Source organism: Calidris pugnax, unplaced genomic scaffold (assembly GCF_001431845.1).
Source record: "Calidris pugnax isolate Ruff unplaced genomic scaffold, ASM143184v1 scaffold17, whole genome shotgun sequence".
NCBI classification, from domain to species: domain Eukaryota; kingdom Metazoa; phylum Chordata; class Aves; order Charadriiformes; family Scolopacidae; genus Calidris; species Calidris pugnax.
The window spans coordinates 13496270-13514008 of record NW_015090794.1 but is presented as its reverse complement, the minus strand read 5'-3'; the positions used below and the strand labels follow the sequence as shown (position 1 = coordinate 13514008).

The window sequence follows — 17739 nt, the reverse complement described above, 5'->3', positions numbered from 1 at the left end:
TGGGGAGGGACTCTGGATGAGGGAGGGGAGCCCTAGGAGGAGGGGGAAGGGTTTGACCCTGCAAGAGGGGAGATGGAGCTGAGCTGTGGGGAAGAACTTGTTTGGTGTGAGGGTGGTGAGAGCCTGGCCCAGGTTGGCCCGAGAAGCTGTGGCTGCCCCATCCCTGGAGGGGTTGAAGGGCAGGTTGGAGGGGGCTTGGAGCAACGTGGTGTGGTGGGAGGTGTCCCTGCCCAGGGCAGGGGGTGGGACTGGGTGGGCTTTAAGGTCCCTTCCAACCAAACTATTGCATGATTCTATGTCAGCAGCGACTGAGGCCGGGAAAGACCATCTCACTGCATGGCTCAAGGGGAGCAGAGCTCTGCTGTGGAGGGATGAAACAGGAACAGGGAGACCTTGGACCCCTGACACCTACACAGTCCCATCCCAGTTCCATGCACTTCTTACCACCACCTCTTCCCAAACTATTTATCAATAGGCAATTTTTCTCTCCTCAATGGAATATTACAGGAGACTCATAGGTTTGAGGACCTTATCCTTGTTTCTTCCCCTCCAGAAGAAATATGAACCTTTGTGGTCAAATTTAAACAGAGAGTGAGGCAGGACCAGACAAGGAAGGAGGGTGAAGACAAGCTGCAGCTTCAGCATCATCTTCCAAAGTGTCCATTTCCACCTGGGGCCTTTGAGGAACATCTACTGAAGGAATGCAGCCAGCCCTTCGGTGGGCAAGGACCCTGGGGAACCACAAGGTGAACCACAGCCCTTCCCCAGCTGTTAACAGGCCAGCAAGGTTTCCAAATAATTTCTGTAGCTAAAGAGCTATAGATTGATTAAGCACAATGCACACAGACAATGTTCCCCACACTTCTGTGTGCTCGGCTTGGACACGGACCCTGAAGCATCACAAACAGAAAATAAAATTTCACTTTTAATCCAATGCTGAAGCTTTTTCCATCATTTTCTCCAGCTGGGCCATGTTGCCTGTACGCTCTGCTGCTCGGGTCTCTGCCCGACTCGGTGCAAGGCTCCACGCTGCACTAAACACACCCAAAGCCAACCTAAAGACCCAAAGTTAGGCCTTAAAAAAGGCTGCTCAAAGCACCCTGTTCCAGGTCTTTGGATTGCAGCAGAGTCTGGTTCACAAGGACCTGTCTGCAGACACCCACTGTGCTCAGCAGTGCCCTGCCTGCTTCGTACTGCCAGCAGGAAGGGTCTCAAGGAAGGACAACACATGGGACAGCAGGAGCAGAGCCCTGCCAGCCAGCACGTGCCACCACACTTTCTCTGCTCATTAACAACTTGGAGAGTTTCACGCAGAACAAAGGACCCAAAATGTCCTAAAATGCAGCAGGTCTTGGAGTTATAAACCCAGGGAACTCATTTACACTGAATAACCAGGTCCAGACTGACTCTGGGTACACAGGTGCCCACAAAACCTCCTTGACTGAGATAGGACATGAAAATCCAGGTACCTCATATCTACCTCCAACTACCCTCTTCTTGCTGAAAGAAGCCCAAATCTGCCCTGAACGCCTTTTATCTTTGGGGGTAAAAACGGTATTATAGGTGACACAATCTCTGACCTTACGTGGAAAGAAAGCCAAGTGTCACATCGGCGTAAACACCAAATAGACGGAGTTTTTAGGCAGCCACACTCCGAAGTGCTCACACCAGATGCTCTCTTCGTGTCCAGCCAGATCTTTGGCCTGAAGCAGCACACGGGAATGTCACGGAGCGAGTACACACGATGTAAAAATGTCCCGTGGTTATACAAAGGTTATACAAAGCATCTCTGCTCTCTGCATTTAACCCAAGGGCACGAGCCAAAGTATACGTGTTTGTTTGTGAAATCCCGCTTTGTCTCTCAAGGCTAAATCCATCCTTTCAAGAGTCTCTGCATTTAACCCAAGGGCACGAGCCAACGTATATGCGTTTGTTTGTGAAATCCCGCTTCGTCTCTCAAGGCTAAACCCATCCTTTCAAGAGAAAAAAAAAAAAGAAAGAAGAAAACAAACAGCATTTTTAAAATGCTAAATACACAAGTCAGAGGAGTTGTGTTTTTTCATCTTTGGGAAATGTGCAAACACGCTGGAGCTGCTGAACCTCCCGGAGCAGTCGTGCCACTCGCCAAAGCCACAGCTGTCCCCGCGGAGCCGCTCTCTTCAGACTGTGCAACTCCCTAAATCAATGGGACGTGACGTCATCAGCCGAAATGAGCTGATCCCCGTTAATGCTGCATTTGTCTGGGCTAAGGCCACGGCCGTCCCCCTCCCCGTGCTGGGTGCTGAGAGAGCATGAACGTGCTGACAACACGAGCGTGACTTGATGTTGCTTCATGCCGTGTAGTTCCCAGGTGGCTGCTGTCACTTGGACCATGGTGGCACCGATCCCGAAGCCAGGAACACCCTTTCCAGCCCTTCTGTGGCTTCCACTCCCCCTGCTCCTTCACGCTGAGGAAGGATGATAACTCAGGATTACGCTGGCTCCAGCAATGTTTATAGCAACCGACGCCGTAATTTGTTGAAGGATCTGGCACTAGAGAAAGCAGGCAGAACCCCAGAGCAGGTTTCTGTTCGGCCGCAATTACACCTAATTAACTAACCTTTAAAATACCCTCAAGGGGGGGCAGATCTCATTACAGGGAGAAGCAGTGGTCAATTGTGAGTAAGCAGGGCAAGAGCTGCATTATTTATTCCACACTTATCCCAGGCTGCTGGGAGCGTGTTGTGCTCTCAGCCTCGTCAGAAGCTCCAGGAGGAGATCAGCAAGAAGGTTGGGTCTGGTCAAGTCACTTTAAAGGTCCACCATCAACGTCCATCCCTAACCTTCCTCCCTGTCCTTGCTGTCACCTGGGTCCCAGAGGCTTCAACCACTGCAGGGCTCTCTGCTATCAGTCTACTGCCCAAAACCAAGAATGGAGACATCTTTCCAAGACGGAGAAAACGGTTCAGCCTGGTTTATTCTCATCTCTTCCTGCTACAGAAGAAATAATCAAGCCTACTATGCAAGGCAGAAGGGGAATAAGCCTCCCAGGGTTCTCCATCAGCCTGCAAGCATTTAAAGAGCTGGAATGGGAGAAGGATCACCCACAAACCAAGGGAGATAAGCCCCAGCAGCTCAATCATTTCCTTGAAACAAACTGAGGAGCTTGTTCCCACTGGGAACTTGCTGTCCTTCCCGACCTGCCCCGGATGACGATATCCTCACCATTTAACACATCCACTCCCTTAACAAATTCTCCTTCCTCCTATTCATCCAAGACAAAAGCTGCTCTGCTTGCCATCAACCGTGTTTTTTTGATACATTTCACCTACTTTGGGCAGTTTCTACCCCAACCTTGCACCCAAGCCAACTTTGGTCCCAAACCACCAGGCACGATGCCACTCACCAGCCTCTCCTGGGGCAGTGAGATCTTTCTACAGGCGCAGGAAATACCAGAGGAGAGAGACGTGAATACACAACAAACAGGAGAGAACTCCCTTCCCCAGCAAACTATTACTCTCCCTTTTTGGGAGGGGAAGGAAGAAGTCTCCAAGTCCACCCTGAACCAAGAAGAAACCCAGAGCTGATGCAGAGGGACCAGACTCCAGCGGTTCACTCCCAGAGCTACCAAGTGCCACATGCATCAGGAAGGTGCAAAGGAAACAATACTCCAAATTCCTTCCAACGCCCAAAATTCAACAGGAAGAAGAAAGAGAAGCCAGAATTTGTTTTAAAGAGCTGGCAGCCAGAAAAGCCTGAGGACCCAGAGCATCACTGCACACCCTTGCAAGGAACCAGAACAAACCAGTGCATCCAGCCAGCCCCTGGGCACATAGCATGGAGCAGGGTGTCTTTGCCAGCCCAGATCACTCAAATTCAGCAGTTTTGAGGGTTTTTACCTGCTGGTAGAAGTCCCTCTGCTCTGTACTACATAACAGGCATGAGAATGGGACTTTTTTTGGACCAAGCCTACCAGCTCCAAGGCTTATCTGCAGACATCCATAACACCTCTATGCTCACCATGGCTTCAGGAGCCTCACTTGGTCGTCTTAAGTGTGTTCTCAAATATCAAGTATGACTATTTTCAAACCCTCCATCAACTGTTGTCATTGAAGCATAAAAAACATTAAGAAACAGCTTCAAGGTTGGTTTGGAAGCATGAACAGGAACCTACGTTACACTGCAATGGTTTTATCCAAATTTAATTGCATTTGTCTCAAGTGTTCCAGATTTCCTGTCGCTACCTAAGGGCTCAAAGGCTTCTGCAGCGACGCTCTACATTTGTTTAATGCAACTCGGAAAGTTTTCTTCCTCCACCTTCCAAAACATTCGAAAGGCTTTGTTTCTAGCTTTTGTTCCCCTAGTGACACCCGGAAACTTGTTCTCACCCTTCCAAACACACAGCTCAGAAGCAGAAGACTGGATCAAAGGAAGAAAAAAAAATAAAAATAAGGTTTAGTGCTAGGTGACTTCTTACATAAAGCACATGTATAAACGCAGGCTGGAGTCACCCCTGGGGGAAGACCCAAGTGCCACCACTGAAGTCACACTGGGCTGGAGAACTGGGGCAGAGAACCCACGCAGGACTTCAGAGCTCATCTGCAGAGACAAAAACCAACCCAAGAAAACACACCAGCAGGTCACAGAGTGAAGACAAGGCATTTTAAGATGCTGAAGATTGTGCAGTGCCTGGTCTGGTTTCAGGTAAAAAGTCCCCTGCAAGGCTCAGAAGCAGAAGACTGGATCAAAGGAAGAAAAAAAAATAAAAATAAGGTTTAGTGCTAGGTGACTTCTTACATAAAGCACATGTATAAACGCAGGCTGGAGCCACCCCTGGGGGAAGACCCAAGTGCCACCACCGAAGTCACACTGGGCTGGAGAACTGGGGCAGAGAACCCACGCAGGACTTCAGAGCTCATCTGCAGAGACAAAAACCAACCCAAGAAAACACACCAGCAGGTCACAGAGTGAAGACAAGGCATTTTAAGATGCTGAAGATTGTGCAGTGCCTGGTCTGGTTTCAGGTAAAGTCCCCCGCAAGAAACCCAGGTATTTCTGTGATGGGGGTGCCTGGTCACAGAACACACTGTCTGGGTTTATAAATCCTGCTTTTCCTTCCATTTCCTGCCAACCAGGTTAGAAAGCAGCACCGTACATGCTGTAATCTCTAAAACAAGATCATAACAACGAAAAAAAAAACCAGGAGAAACCCATTACTGCCAAGGAAGAAAAACTGGGGCAGCAATTTGGCATCTCTCGACTTGCAAACCCTGAGAATTCGGTGAGCATGAAGCCTCTCAGGCTGCATGTTTATAAATCCTGCTTTTCCTTCCATTTCCTGCCAACCAGGTTAGAAAGCAGCATAAGAACTGCATGGCACATCCCAAAATAAACCCACTCACTAGTTCAGGACTTGCTTTTAATACTCACCCTCTCCAAAATACACCGTACACGCTGTAATCTCTAAAACAAGATCATAACAACGAAAAAAAAAACCAGGAGAAACCCATTACTGCCAAGGAAGAAAAACTGGGGCAGCAATTTGGCATCTCTCGACTTGCAAACCCTGAGAATTTGGTTGAGTATGAAGCCTCTCAGGCTGCAGAGGTGAAGCAGAAGCGCAAGACACGGACCTGTCCCAGTCAGTCCCCAGTTAAATGTCAGATATCCCAGTGTGAAAGAGCCGCCCCGGCCAGACAGAGCCCTCCACACTGTCAAAACTAACCTTATCGTTACACAAACAAGCGCCACTCAGAGACCAGCAAAGCATAAAGGCTCGTATTCATATTTAGAACTGCTTCAAATTATTTCCCTCCTTTTGGCATCCCCTCCAGTGGCCTTCAGAAAAAGGGCTGTTTGTGCAAAGGCAAGTACACAAAGAAGATATGCCTGAGGCAGGAAAAAACCAAAAAACAACACAAAACCAGAATGGTTTATGGGCTCAGAGGTAGATTGTCAGAAGAAGGGAGAAGATGCTGGGATACAACCACGTCACCCACCTTTCAAAGAGGAGACATAGGTGAAGCAGAAGCGCAAGACACGGACCTGTCCCAGTCAGTCCCCAGTTAAATGTCAGATATCCCAGTGTGAAAGAGCCGCCCCGGCCAGACAGAGCCCTCCACACTGTCAAAACTAACCTTATCGTTACACAAACAAGCGCCACTCAGAGACCAGCAAAGCATAAAGGCTCGTATTCATATTTAGAACTGCTTCAAATTATTTCCCTCCTTTTGGCATCCCCTCCAGTGGCCTTCAGAAAAAGGGCTGTTTGTGCAAAGGCAAGTACACAAAGAAGATATGCCTGAGGCAGGAAAAAACCAAAAAACAACACAAAACCAGAATGGTTTATGGGCTCAGAGGTAGATTGTCAGAAGAAGGGAGAAGATGCTGGGATACAACCACGTCACCCACTCTTCAGAGAGGAGACAGAATCATGGAATAGATTGGGTTGGAAAGGACCTTAAAGCCCCCCCAGTGCCACCCCCTGCCCTGGGCAGGGACACCTCCCACCACACCACGTTGCTCCAAGCCCCCTCCAACCTGCCCTTCAACCCCTCCAGGGATGGGGCAGCCACAGCTTCTCGGGCCAACCTGGGCCAGGCTCTCACCACCCTCACACCAAACAAGTTCTTCCCCACAGCTCAGCTCCATCTCCCCTCTTGCAGGGTCCAACCCTTCCCCCTCCTCCTAGGGCTCCCCTCCCTCATCCAGAGTCCCTCCCCAGCTTTCCTGGAGCCCCTTGAGGGACTGGAACGGGCACTGAGGCCTCCCCGGAGCCTTCTCTTCTCCAGGCTGAAACCCCCAACTCTCTCAGCCTGTCCTCATGCAGAGGGGCTTCAGTTCTTGGAGCATCTCCATGGCCTCCTCTGGCCCCACTCCAACAGCTCCATGTCCTTCTGATGTTGGTGGCCCCAGAGCTGGACACAGTGGTCCAGGTGGGGTCTCCCCAGAGCAGAGCAGAGGGGCAGATTTCCCCCCTGGCCCTGCTGGCCATGGGGCTGGGGATGCAGCCCAGGCTGGGGGGTGTTTCTAGGCTGCCAGCGCACGTTGCCTCTGTGTTCTGAGCTCTCAGTCCAACCTCTCCCACCAGCAGCCCTCCTCCATTCACTACACCTCCGCCACATCACCCACACTGCCAGCCCCCATGATGCCACCAAGGGATGGATGGTCCAAGAGCAAGTTGCCCATTGCACACCCAGGTCTCCAGCCCCCTCCTGTCACACATCAGGGTCTCCAGCATCTCCCTTGGACTTTTCAGGTCAAGTAGCCGCCTACAAACCTTCCTCCTTCTCCCTGCATCCTTCTGCTGCGCTCCTGCCAGCACAGTAGTCCCAGAGCTCCAAGTAGTCAGGAGGGGATTAGCTCATTGCTGCATCCATTTAGCAGGCGTAGGAAAAAAATTCCACTAGGACATCCAAATTTTATGGTTCCCCCCCCCACCAGCTGCAATCTCCTCACGCACATGCAGCGAGCATGGCAAAAAATCTGCCATTCCCCTGGAAAAAAACAAGGGATGTGGCCATGCAAAAGGCAGGCACCAGATGCCTTTTAATCTCTCCGCAGCCAAAGGCGTGAAAGCCACACGGTCCCCATCAGCTTTTAAAGCCAAAGTGGAAGTGAACATTATTTTCCTGTTAAAAAGAGTTTCACTTTCAGCTGAGCTGCACTTTCCCCGAGCAGGAGAAGGGCCCCTCAAGCAGCCCCACATTTTCTGGGGGCTGCAGAACCGGGGAGCAGCCGCGTGGATCCCGGTCCAGCCCTGTGCCCTGCATCCCACGCCGCAGCCAATGCTCATCACTTGTTTCCTTCCTCTCACGGCTTCTGTTCTCCAGAAAAACTCTCAATTTGGGCTCCTTTTACCTCCTGTGTGTTTCTCTCGAGCCCAGTTTCCTACCGGCCTCTGGCAAAGGGATTTTCCGCAGGGCTGTCGGCAGTCAGCTCCGCTGAGTCCTGCCAGATGAGGCTGCTCCCAGCACCAGGTCCTCTCCCTTCGGATTTTACTCCTTCTCAGGGGAGAGGAGCGAGGAACCCCATGGGCTGCAAACTGAAAATCCCTTTCCAGAAACAGCAGTGACTCGAACTTGAGTACTGTGTCCAGTTTTGGGCCCCCTACCATAAAAAAGACATTGAGGTGCTGGAGCGGGTCCAGAGAAGGGCGACAAAGCTGGTGAGGGGTCTGGAGCACAAGTCTTATGAGGAGAGGCTGAGGGAGCTGGGGTTATTCAGCCTGGAGAAGAGGAGGCTGAGGGGAGACCTTATTGCTCTCTCCAACTCCCTGAAAGGAGGGTGTAGAGAGGTGGGGGTCGGTCTCTATTCTCAAGTCACAGGCGACAGGACGAGAGGAAATGGCCTCAAGTTGCGCCAGGGGAGGTTCAGGCTGGATATTAGGAAAAGATTTTTTCACTGAAAGGGTTCTCAGCCATTGGAATGGGCTGCCCAGGGAGGTGGTTGAGGCACCATCCCTGGAGGTGTTCAAAAGACGGGTTGATGTAGTGCTGGGAGGTCTGGTTTAGTGATGATGCTCCTTGTTTGTTGTGTGGGTGTCTATTTTTGTCAGTTAGGTTGACGGTTGGACAAGATGATCTTTAAGGTCCCTTCCAACCTAGAAGATTCTGTGATTCTGTGACCTCAACATAATGCTACTGGTATTTCACCGAGGGCTATTGCAGCAGACGGGACAGCAGCTCTTTTTTTTTTTTTTTCCCCTAAAGATCTACAATGCGTTATTAAAAAAAAACCATCAGAAGGCCACAAGGTCACCCACCTCACAGAGGGACATTCAGCCTGCAAACAAAGCCCGGCCACCAGCTGCCACCGAGCCCTGCAACGGGGACAGCAGCACTGCTCTGCCCATACAGCACCACAGATGTCCCCAGAGCTGTCACTGCCCCACGCCAGGACCCCGGTGGCCTCTGTGGTTCTGGGGACACAGCAGAGCCAGGAGCCACACAGGCAACACCAGAATTGCTGTCATTTAAGCAAGGAAACTCAAATTTGCATTAAACACCACTGCCATCCTATCGCTTGCTTTGCCTTAATTAATCACCTCAAATAAGATAACGCCCAGGGAGCAAATCCAGCAGTTTGGTGTCACTGGTATTTCTTCCTATTACAAAGATTTTTTTGCTTTTACAAGGCAAGGAGCTGCACGAGGAGAAGCAGCGCCAAGCACCGAGCTGCCTCCACGCATCTCTCTGCTTTAAGAGGAGTTTTCTCCCTAGAGAAGGGGAAGACCCTGCCCAAAACCAGAGCTAAAGCAGGCATCGTCCCCAGGGCGGTCACAGCCATAAGGACCCGCATTCCAGCAGTGGTGGAGCCCCATCCCAGACCCACAGTTTGATGGGGCCTTCACTTCCTCACCTCCACTGAGAAAGAACCCAATTCAGCCCCAAAACTGCAAGAGCAATGGTGCTGTGAAGTACCTCCTGCCACTTCCATCGATTTGGGTTCTGCTTCAAGTCAATTTTTCCCTGTGGAGCAAACGCCATCCACTCCAGCTTGGTGGTAGCAGCAGTTTGGCAGAAGCTGTCCCCAAGGCTGCCCTTGGTCACGTCTCCTCCTCTTCCCTCCTCCCTCACAACCTGCAAGACCATTAATAACTTACTCTGTCCCACGCCAACTCCAGCAGAGGCTCTACAGAAAAGGGGAAACCTCATCACGAACCAAAGTCTGGGAAGAAGAGACAATTTCTGTCCAACTCAGAGCCACTCCAAAAGCCCAAGCTGATATTTCCACTGCCCCATTACATCCTTGGGGTTATTTCTTGGGCTTGGACGTTTTGGGTTCCCAAACCAAGGTTTGTGCCAGGCATCACTGATATTAACTGTGACCCACACGGGTATGGAGGATGAGCCTGTAAGTATTCCAGTATCTTCCTGCCATCAAACAGAAACACATAAAGATATTAAGAAATAGTGATTTTTATCCTTTATGAAATCCATCGCTGCGTCTGGTTAAAACCCCATCTCCACCAGGAAGCCTCAGACCTGGACCTACAGCTCAGCAGCACCAGGGACAAGCATCAGCCTCCAGCAGCACCCCAGGCATGCTTGGCCATTGTCACAGAACCTGGCCATGTCCTGCTGTGTCCTCCTGGGTCACCAGTGATGCACAGGCAATCCCAGCCCCGCTGCCACCAGCAACACTACAGCATGGACCTCCTCTAGGGAGAGGCATCCTCCTAAAGATCAATTTGAAAGGGGAAATGAAAGAAGTGGTGCTTTTAAAGTGGAAAAGGAAGGCTGAGGGGAGCTTCGGAGGGGTCTGCCAGATGAGTGGAGGAGCAGGATTGTCTGGCAAGCAAGGTTTGGCTGGTTGAGCCAACAGCTGTACTGCAGATGTTGTGAAAAAAAACACCCTCAGGAGAGCGGCTCCGGGCAGCTTAACGCAGCACCAGGACCATCCGGGAGGAGGGGGAAAGGAGGTTTTTGGCAGGTGGGAACGCAGGAGCCCTTGAAAGTACAAAATACACAACTCCCCAAGGACAGAATTCCCTACTTGTGTCAGCAGGCACATTTCCCACCGCCAACACGGCAGCAAGATCTCCAAAGCTCTACCCTAATCCTGTTCATCCCCGCAAACGGGCTCGGACCCGATGAGGCAGTTGGCATTTGAAGCTCTAAGGCATCAGAGCTCGCTTTTTCTACCATGTCCCAGATGAAATGTGCCACTGAAGAAGCACCACTGCTGCTAAGGAGAAGCCCAGCAGAACCAGCCCGACAGCACCGTACCCATGTTTTCCACGGGTGGTTGAATTTAAGCAAACAAGGAAAGGGAAGGGCTGGGGTTGGTCACTCCAAGTTCATGTGGAGGAACCAGTCCTGTGCCCTACACCAGAAACCCTAGCTGGATTTTCAGCAGGATGGAACCAGGCAGGAGAAACAGGGAAAAATCAAGTTGTGATCCATCCCCGTCCCATTGCCTGCACTCACAGGGATGGTCCCAGCAGCTTTCCAGTGCTGGGAACCCAATGGTCCCAGTGGAGAATGGAAGGTCAGGGTGGCCCAGGAGAAGATCCCCTTGCCCAAGCAGAGCTGTAAGGCTGCAGCTAATGGGAAGTCATTTGTTTTGCAAAATGAAAAGCCAGAGGGGAGAAAAAAAGAAAAGGTCTGAGTTCAAAGAGGATCTCATCTGACAACAAACGGCAAATGAAAGTCAAAACAAGAATAAAACATATAGAGAGAAATTATGTAGGCAATTGTTGTAATGACTATCAATTACTGGCTGCATTGAGCTACATAATGATATAAGCAACTCCAAAAAGCTTTGAAATCGCTCCGTTATAAGCAATACCAGGTCAAAATGACTCTAAAAGAGCCAAATCACCACATTGCGGTGCAGTATCATATTCCAGTTGGTTAATTATGATTGACCAATCCCTTTTTAATTAGTCATAGCAAATACCCTGCTCCTGAGAAGGGAGAAAGCCTCTCGTGCACCCACCTCTGTCTTACAGGGAACAACCCCACAGTCAGTGGCAAAAATTAAGCAGAACTTTGGAAGAAATTTTATTGCATAAAATTCCAACCCCAGGAAAAAGCCCTTGTAAGAATCTTTAACAAATAATTAAAAAAAAAAAACAACCAAAAAAAAACCATGCTGAAAACCTTTAGATGGGGTCTTTTTCCCCAGCTGGGGCTCCTGTCCCAGTATAAACTGGCCTCACAGCTGGAGTACCACATCCACACCCCACTTCCCTGGAAAAACCACGTTTGCCTCCTTGCCCACAGCATTTGCCAGCTCTACAAAGGTGGCACTGATGGTTTTTTTTTTTCTCTTCTGGGGAGTGGAGGGGGAGAAGGCTTCTTTATTTGCAGAAACGATCTCAAATTCCAGAGGAACACATCTAACTTCTAGCAAAAAATCCCCAAGTAAAATAAATCGACACCCGGCTCAGCAATAGCTGTATTCTCAATCTGAAGGGGAAAAAAAAAAAAAAGAAAAAGGAAGAATGAAAAGGTTTCTCAAATAAACTAAGTAGCTGGGATAAAATTACCCTGGCCACCCTCCTCCCAACCCGTGCAGACAAACCCTGCCTTTGAGTATTCACGGTCCTGCCAGCCGGGATAAGCCCTCAATCTGATTAGGGCTGCAAATGTTAAGTATGAAACATATCATCCAAAAGATCTGTTTGTGGCATGATACGCTCCCAGCCCTCCCCGAGAAGGGACGCCGTCAAGAAGCTTAAAGCCAAAAGCTTAGCAGGAGAAACAAAAAAAAAAAAACTAAACCAAACCCAACAACCCGGCAGCACAGAAATCATCTCTTTATTGGAGTCTTTGGGCCATTTACAAATGAATAAATTCCATTTTCAGCTAAGCGGCAGCCACCTCGCCCAAAATACCTTATGTGAAATATGTTGGCCTGGAAGCTTTTCCCCCCCAGCTCTCGGAGGGTGAAAGAAAAACCCCCATCTTTGGGCTCTCTCAGCATACAGATGTGTTATTAATGATGGTAAAACAGCCTTTGGGCTGCTCCCAGCCAAACCAGTCCCCAGTTTGAGGTGAGGAAGGGCTCACGCCCGAACCAGCAAAAATGAAACGGGAGCTCTGCCATGAATTTCTCGGGTGGAAAAACTGGGCCCTCGCTCAAAGCAAGCGAAATATTTCGGATTAGGCTGACTTCCAACACACACACACACACACACACACACGTGAGCGTGTCCACAGGCGTGCTCAAGCCTATCACACACCCGCAGCAGCGCCCTCGCCGCAATCCCAGCTCCTCTCTCAACAGCAGACTCACCAAACTCAAACAGCAATTAAGAGCTCCCAAAAGTTACAGCAGCAGCACAGTTGGAGGCAATTTAAGCTTCACTCACATTTACACAGCCTACAAATCCATGCAAGATGCTTTCAGAAATCTCTTTATAGGCAAAGCCGGCATTTCCTCTGCTCAAAGGGTGCAAGAAACCCTCAAAAAAATATATATTAAAAAAACCTGAGGTTTTCTTATGACAGAGATCCAAACTATTAGATTTCACAGGGAAGCAGGAGAAGACTAAAGGGAATAGGGATGGGGTCCAAGATTGGATGCAGTGTCAGCAGCTCCGAGAGAGGACTACGCTGGAGGTAAGGAGCAATTGAGCAGGGTCTGTGGGCAGTTCCCATGGGATCCATCAGAGGGGAGCAGGAAAAACAAGCCTGGATTCACCAGAAGTGGCAGGAGTCACTAAAAAGCTGTAGTTCGACACCATCCAGACTTTACTCCAGAAAGTAATTGCCAAGTCTTGCAGATCGTTCTGTTTAAAGATAAAAATGAACCCCAGGATTGTCCCCAGCCCCTGGCTGGGGTGACACCTGCTACCCCCAAAATGTGATTTCTTCTGCAGCACCCAGTTGGGGCTGGGCACTCAGTACAAGAAGCTGAAAAGGTCAAAAAAGGGAGGTCAGGAAAGCGCAACAAACCTGATAAAAAACTTCAGAAAGCATCGGGCAAGGAAAAGTTTGAAGGTGAGTACGAAGAGCTGAGCTGAGGATAGCTGATGCGAGGCTGGTAGTCAAGGACAGGGATTTCAGGTTGCAAATGGTAAAGAAAGCAAACCAAAGTGCGTTGAAATGAAGATTGAACAGATCATCAAGAGGGGAAACAAAAAAAAAAAGGCTGAAGGTGTCTGTCAGAGGATGGAGGACAGAGACACCATAGAGCCTGGAGTGTTCAAAAATAGGTTAGACACACTCTGGGACTTCTCTTAATTGAGCGGAGGCAGTAAGAGCATGTGGTGCAAGAGGCTTTTCCACCTCCAATTGTCTTCTAGATCAAAACAAAAGAAAAAAAGGTAAAAAAATCCAACCCAAGATGCCAGCAGGACAGCTTCTCCTCATGCCTTACAAACCAACCTGACCCCAGCCTCAGGTACCACCAGCAGGAACCCCTTTGGCTGCGACTCCACAGGAGCATCAGATCCATGGTGAAGTGTAATGATAAAGGTGAGAGAAAAGAGACAATAAAAATATAACACCATTATAAACCGCCTCACACGCTACTGGTGAATGGTCCAGAGGTTTTTGCACAAAGTCAAAGCATCCTCAAGACCTTCCCACCCCCCCATCTTGTTTACAAGTCCACAGAGCATGTAACAGGTCCTGGCAAGCTCTTCAAGTGGCCCAGTAGCCCGTGTTTGCCAAACAGCCACCCATCAGATTGCTGGAGGGCCATCAGAAGGTGGTATTTTCTCTGCTCAAGGCCACGTCCATCTCAGGGTGTCACCCCTCAGCATCATCCTCTCCTATGAAGGCAACAGCCTCAATCCTGAGCCACTTAGAGAAGAAGAAACTCTCTTTAGATTCCCATGCCTTGATCTCTTCTAGTCCATGCCAATGCCACAGCCACCAAGCTCTTTAGAATGGTCTTTGGACAACCCAAGCTACTTAGGTAAAAAAAAAACCAAACCAACCCACCCCCCAGTTCTTCTACCCAGGGTTTTCATCATGTAGAGAAAACAAAAAAACCAAACAACTAAAATCATAATAGACATTCACAACCCTGTCATTTTTACGGAATAAATGCCAGTTGGTCTCTTTCCTTTGACATTTAGCTAATAATCGTTTCAGCCAAATAACCCGACAGGCCTGAGCTCAGTAGCCCGTAAATGCCTCTGGTGTTTTACTGAACGCTAAAGACAACACTTGCTGCTCTCCAGCTCCCTGGTACATGTGGTACACACACACCCACACACACACAGAGGCTCTCCTTAACCCTTCAGCCCTCTCCCAGCCCTGACATGAATCAGTGGCCGCAATGACTCGATGTGCATAAATTTAGCAGTCTGCTCCACCACCACCACCCCATGGGCACCTTCCACCCCTGTGGGCAGAGCCAGGAGGAAGGAGAGGGAGAGGAAGAGGAAGCAGGTACCTCCTCCTCCTCCTCTTGCTGGGAGAGAGGGACAGTAAGGAGAGGAATTTGCTCCTCATTAACTCCCTGCCGATTGCTACCCGATACCTCCCTCCATGAGCCATCCAACCCTGGCACCTCTCCTGCAATTCCACTAGAATTCCACCAGATTCCCACTTCTAGTTGTACAAACTTCGTTTACATCTTGAACTTTCCTTGCAATAACCTTAACACCACTTTACCCACCTGGTTACCTTTCACCTCAGCAGGATTCCTGTTTGTCAGAAGACCCCTTTTCTTGGCCCAAGTTACCTCTACTTAAAAACAGGTCAAGAAACTCCTCCCTTTATTACCCCATGCACCCGCTGGGACCTCACAGATCCCATCACCGACCATTCCTCCGTCACTCTCAGCGTTGTCTTCTTGCTTTTTTAGGCTCGCAATAAATCCTCTCGCAGGCAGAGGCATCACAAACATTACTTTTTCCTCTTCCAGCCTCTGCAGAAGGCACCTGGCTGCGTTCCCCGGGGTGCCCATTACCTGTTGGCTCAGCTGTTGCCACATCAACCTCACCGGGGTGTTGGGCACTTGCTGTACCCAGAGACAGCCGTTGGGCTGGCCAAGGGGAAGCTATACAAGAATATATAGAAATAGTATATAGAAAGCATAATGTATTGCAGCACAGACAGCATTACCGGGGGCTGTGCTCAGCGAGAAGGAACAAGGAACTTTCAAGGGACAGCCAGGCACTTTAAGCTGGGTCCATATCAGCTTTTAGTGACACAAATCCCCCCGTGACACCCCGCTTCGTTTAAGGAGAGGCCTCAGCAATTCGCAACCGCTCCTCAGGCCAAGATCTCAAAGCCCTTCAGAGGCTTTTTGTCGCACCTCTGAGGCGCTGGCACAGCTCCCGTGGCACAACGAAGGCACCAGGCGCTGCTCAGCCGCACAAGCTGCTGGCACCAACCAACGCCAGACCCACGGCGTCTGCCTGCCCTTCTTCCCCATGTACTCCCCAAAGGAGCGGGGAGAGAGGCAGGCTAAGGCCAAGGGTCCCCTGGTAAAGCCCCCACACCGTGTCCCCGAGGTGACAGCCATCAAGCTCGGGGTCTGTGAGCCTCCGCTGAGCCACGGACCGTCTGCTTCTGCTTTCTCTGCCAGCAACGGGGGGGACACGGAGCACCCAGACACGGCAGGAAGATGCAAGCCAGAGGCTTTATGCTGAATAAAGCTTCTCTCACTCAGTGGATGCAGGAGCTCGTTGCCAAGATGATCTTGTAACTTCCCCCCCCCAACCCCGTGCCATGACGCTACCTGGTTAATCAGGCAACGAGGCAGTAAGCGATGCCGCCTGCACACACCGTGCCCCTTACCAGCAACGATCTGCCAGAGAAGCTGCATGTTTCCACCTCACAGAGGTGCTTTCTAACAGAAATGCCTCTATTTTATCTCTCAGAGGTGGTTTTACCATGAGGACAGAGATTTTAAAAAAAAAAAAAACACACCCTCCTCCACCAAAACACTCCCTCACACGCGAGGATTTGCTTTGTCATGCCACTTCAACGCAGGCACCGCAGCCACAGCCAGGGAATTAAAGCCCATCTCGCCTAGAAACTCCACAGCAATCCCTCCACTCCTTACAAAATAAACCCCTTTTTCCTTGCAGCAACGCCAGCCCAAAGGCCGAGGGACCCAACGTCAACAGATTCCTTCCCGTCCCCTGGCACGCCGCGGGAGCTCTCTCCATTTTGGGTCGTACCAGGCAGCCTCGAATTACATCGCATCCGATCTGCTGCAAGGGAACACGAGCTCACCGGGGCACAAAGCAGCAGAAAAGGAGGGGGAAGAAAAAAATCAAGCCCACTGGGGATTGTCAAACCCATGAGAAGCAAGCCCCTCCGTGCCAGCAAGCCCAAGCTGGGAGGCTCAGCAGTGATGCTGGGGGGGGATGGAGCAGCTTGGAGATCCCGGGATGTGGCTACTGGTCCCTCACAGAGGGGAGCTGCTCAAACGTGTTACTGATGGAGAACAAAGAGAGGGGATGCAGGCTCCCGAGATGCTCCGCTCCCAGCGGATTGGGATGGGACAGAAAGAGAGCCCCAGCTTCGCCAGGCTCCATCCATTCCTCCTGCATCCAGCCCAGCCCAGGGCTGCCCTTCACCTGGCTCGGCCCAGACGCCGGCGACGCTGCCTTCACCTGAGGGAGAAGCTCTTCCTGTGTCCGAAGCTCTTCCCGTGGAGGCTGCCGTTGACACAAGCACCCACCGCCCCTTCAGCGGTGGCGGGCCCTGTGGGGACCACCGACGGCCTGGCACGGTGGCGACCCACTGGGTGACACCAATGGCCACAGGGAGCCCCCAACTCGCCTCACGCCCACGGCTCCTTCCCCGGGGGCCACGGAGCCCCGTGGATGTGAACCCTGGGCCTGAGGGGAGGCCCCGGGCCTGAGGGGAGGGGAGGCCCCGGGCCTGGCAGGACCCCGCAGGCCTCCCCGGGCCCCGGGGTGGGCTCTGGCCCTACCTGCTCGGCGCCGTAGGCCGTGGCGAACTGGACGAACTCCTCCACCCGCACGAAGCCATCACCATCCCGGTCCAGGGCGTCGAAGACAGGGCGGAGGCGCGGCTCCTCCTCCTCCTCCTCTTCACAAGGGGCCGGGGGCTCGGCGGGGCCCTCCGCGGGCGGGCAGCCCCCCTCCTCCTCCGGCAGGGACCACGGCGGCGGCCCCGGGGCGGGCTCGGCGGCCTCAGGTGCCCAGAGATCCGGCTCCAGCTCCGGCTCCGGCCCGTCCCGCCGCGGCCCCCGGGGGAGCAGGGGCTCGGGTCCGGGCTCGGCCGCCGGCGGACGCGGCTCCATGTTCACCGGAGGCGCTCAGCGCCCGCCGCCCGCCCCGCCACAACCACCACCCGGTAGCCATACCCCGCCGCC

At 51.4% G+C, this 17739-nt stretch overlaps 1 protein-coding gene across 2 annotated transcripts in view; it reads right to left on the bottom strand.

Annotated features, from left to right (window-relative positions):
* The window catches only part of RAB11FIP3 (RAB11 family interacting protein 3 (class II)), a 91491-nt gene extending 73752 nt beyond the window's left edge, over positions 1-17739 (bottom strand). For both annotated transcript variants that reach the window (XM_014936605.1, XM_014936606.1), the window contains exon 1: positions 17335-17739. In XM_014936605.1, coding sequence (XP_014792091.1) covers positions 17335-17667 — 333 coding nt within the window. In that variant the 5' untranslated portion in view covers positions 17668-17739. The remainder of the gene's footprint in view (positions 1-17334) is intronic.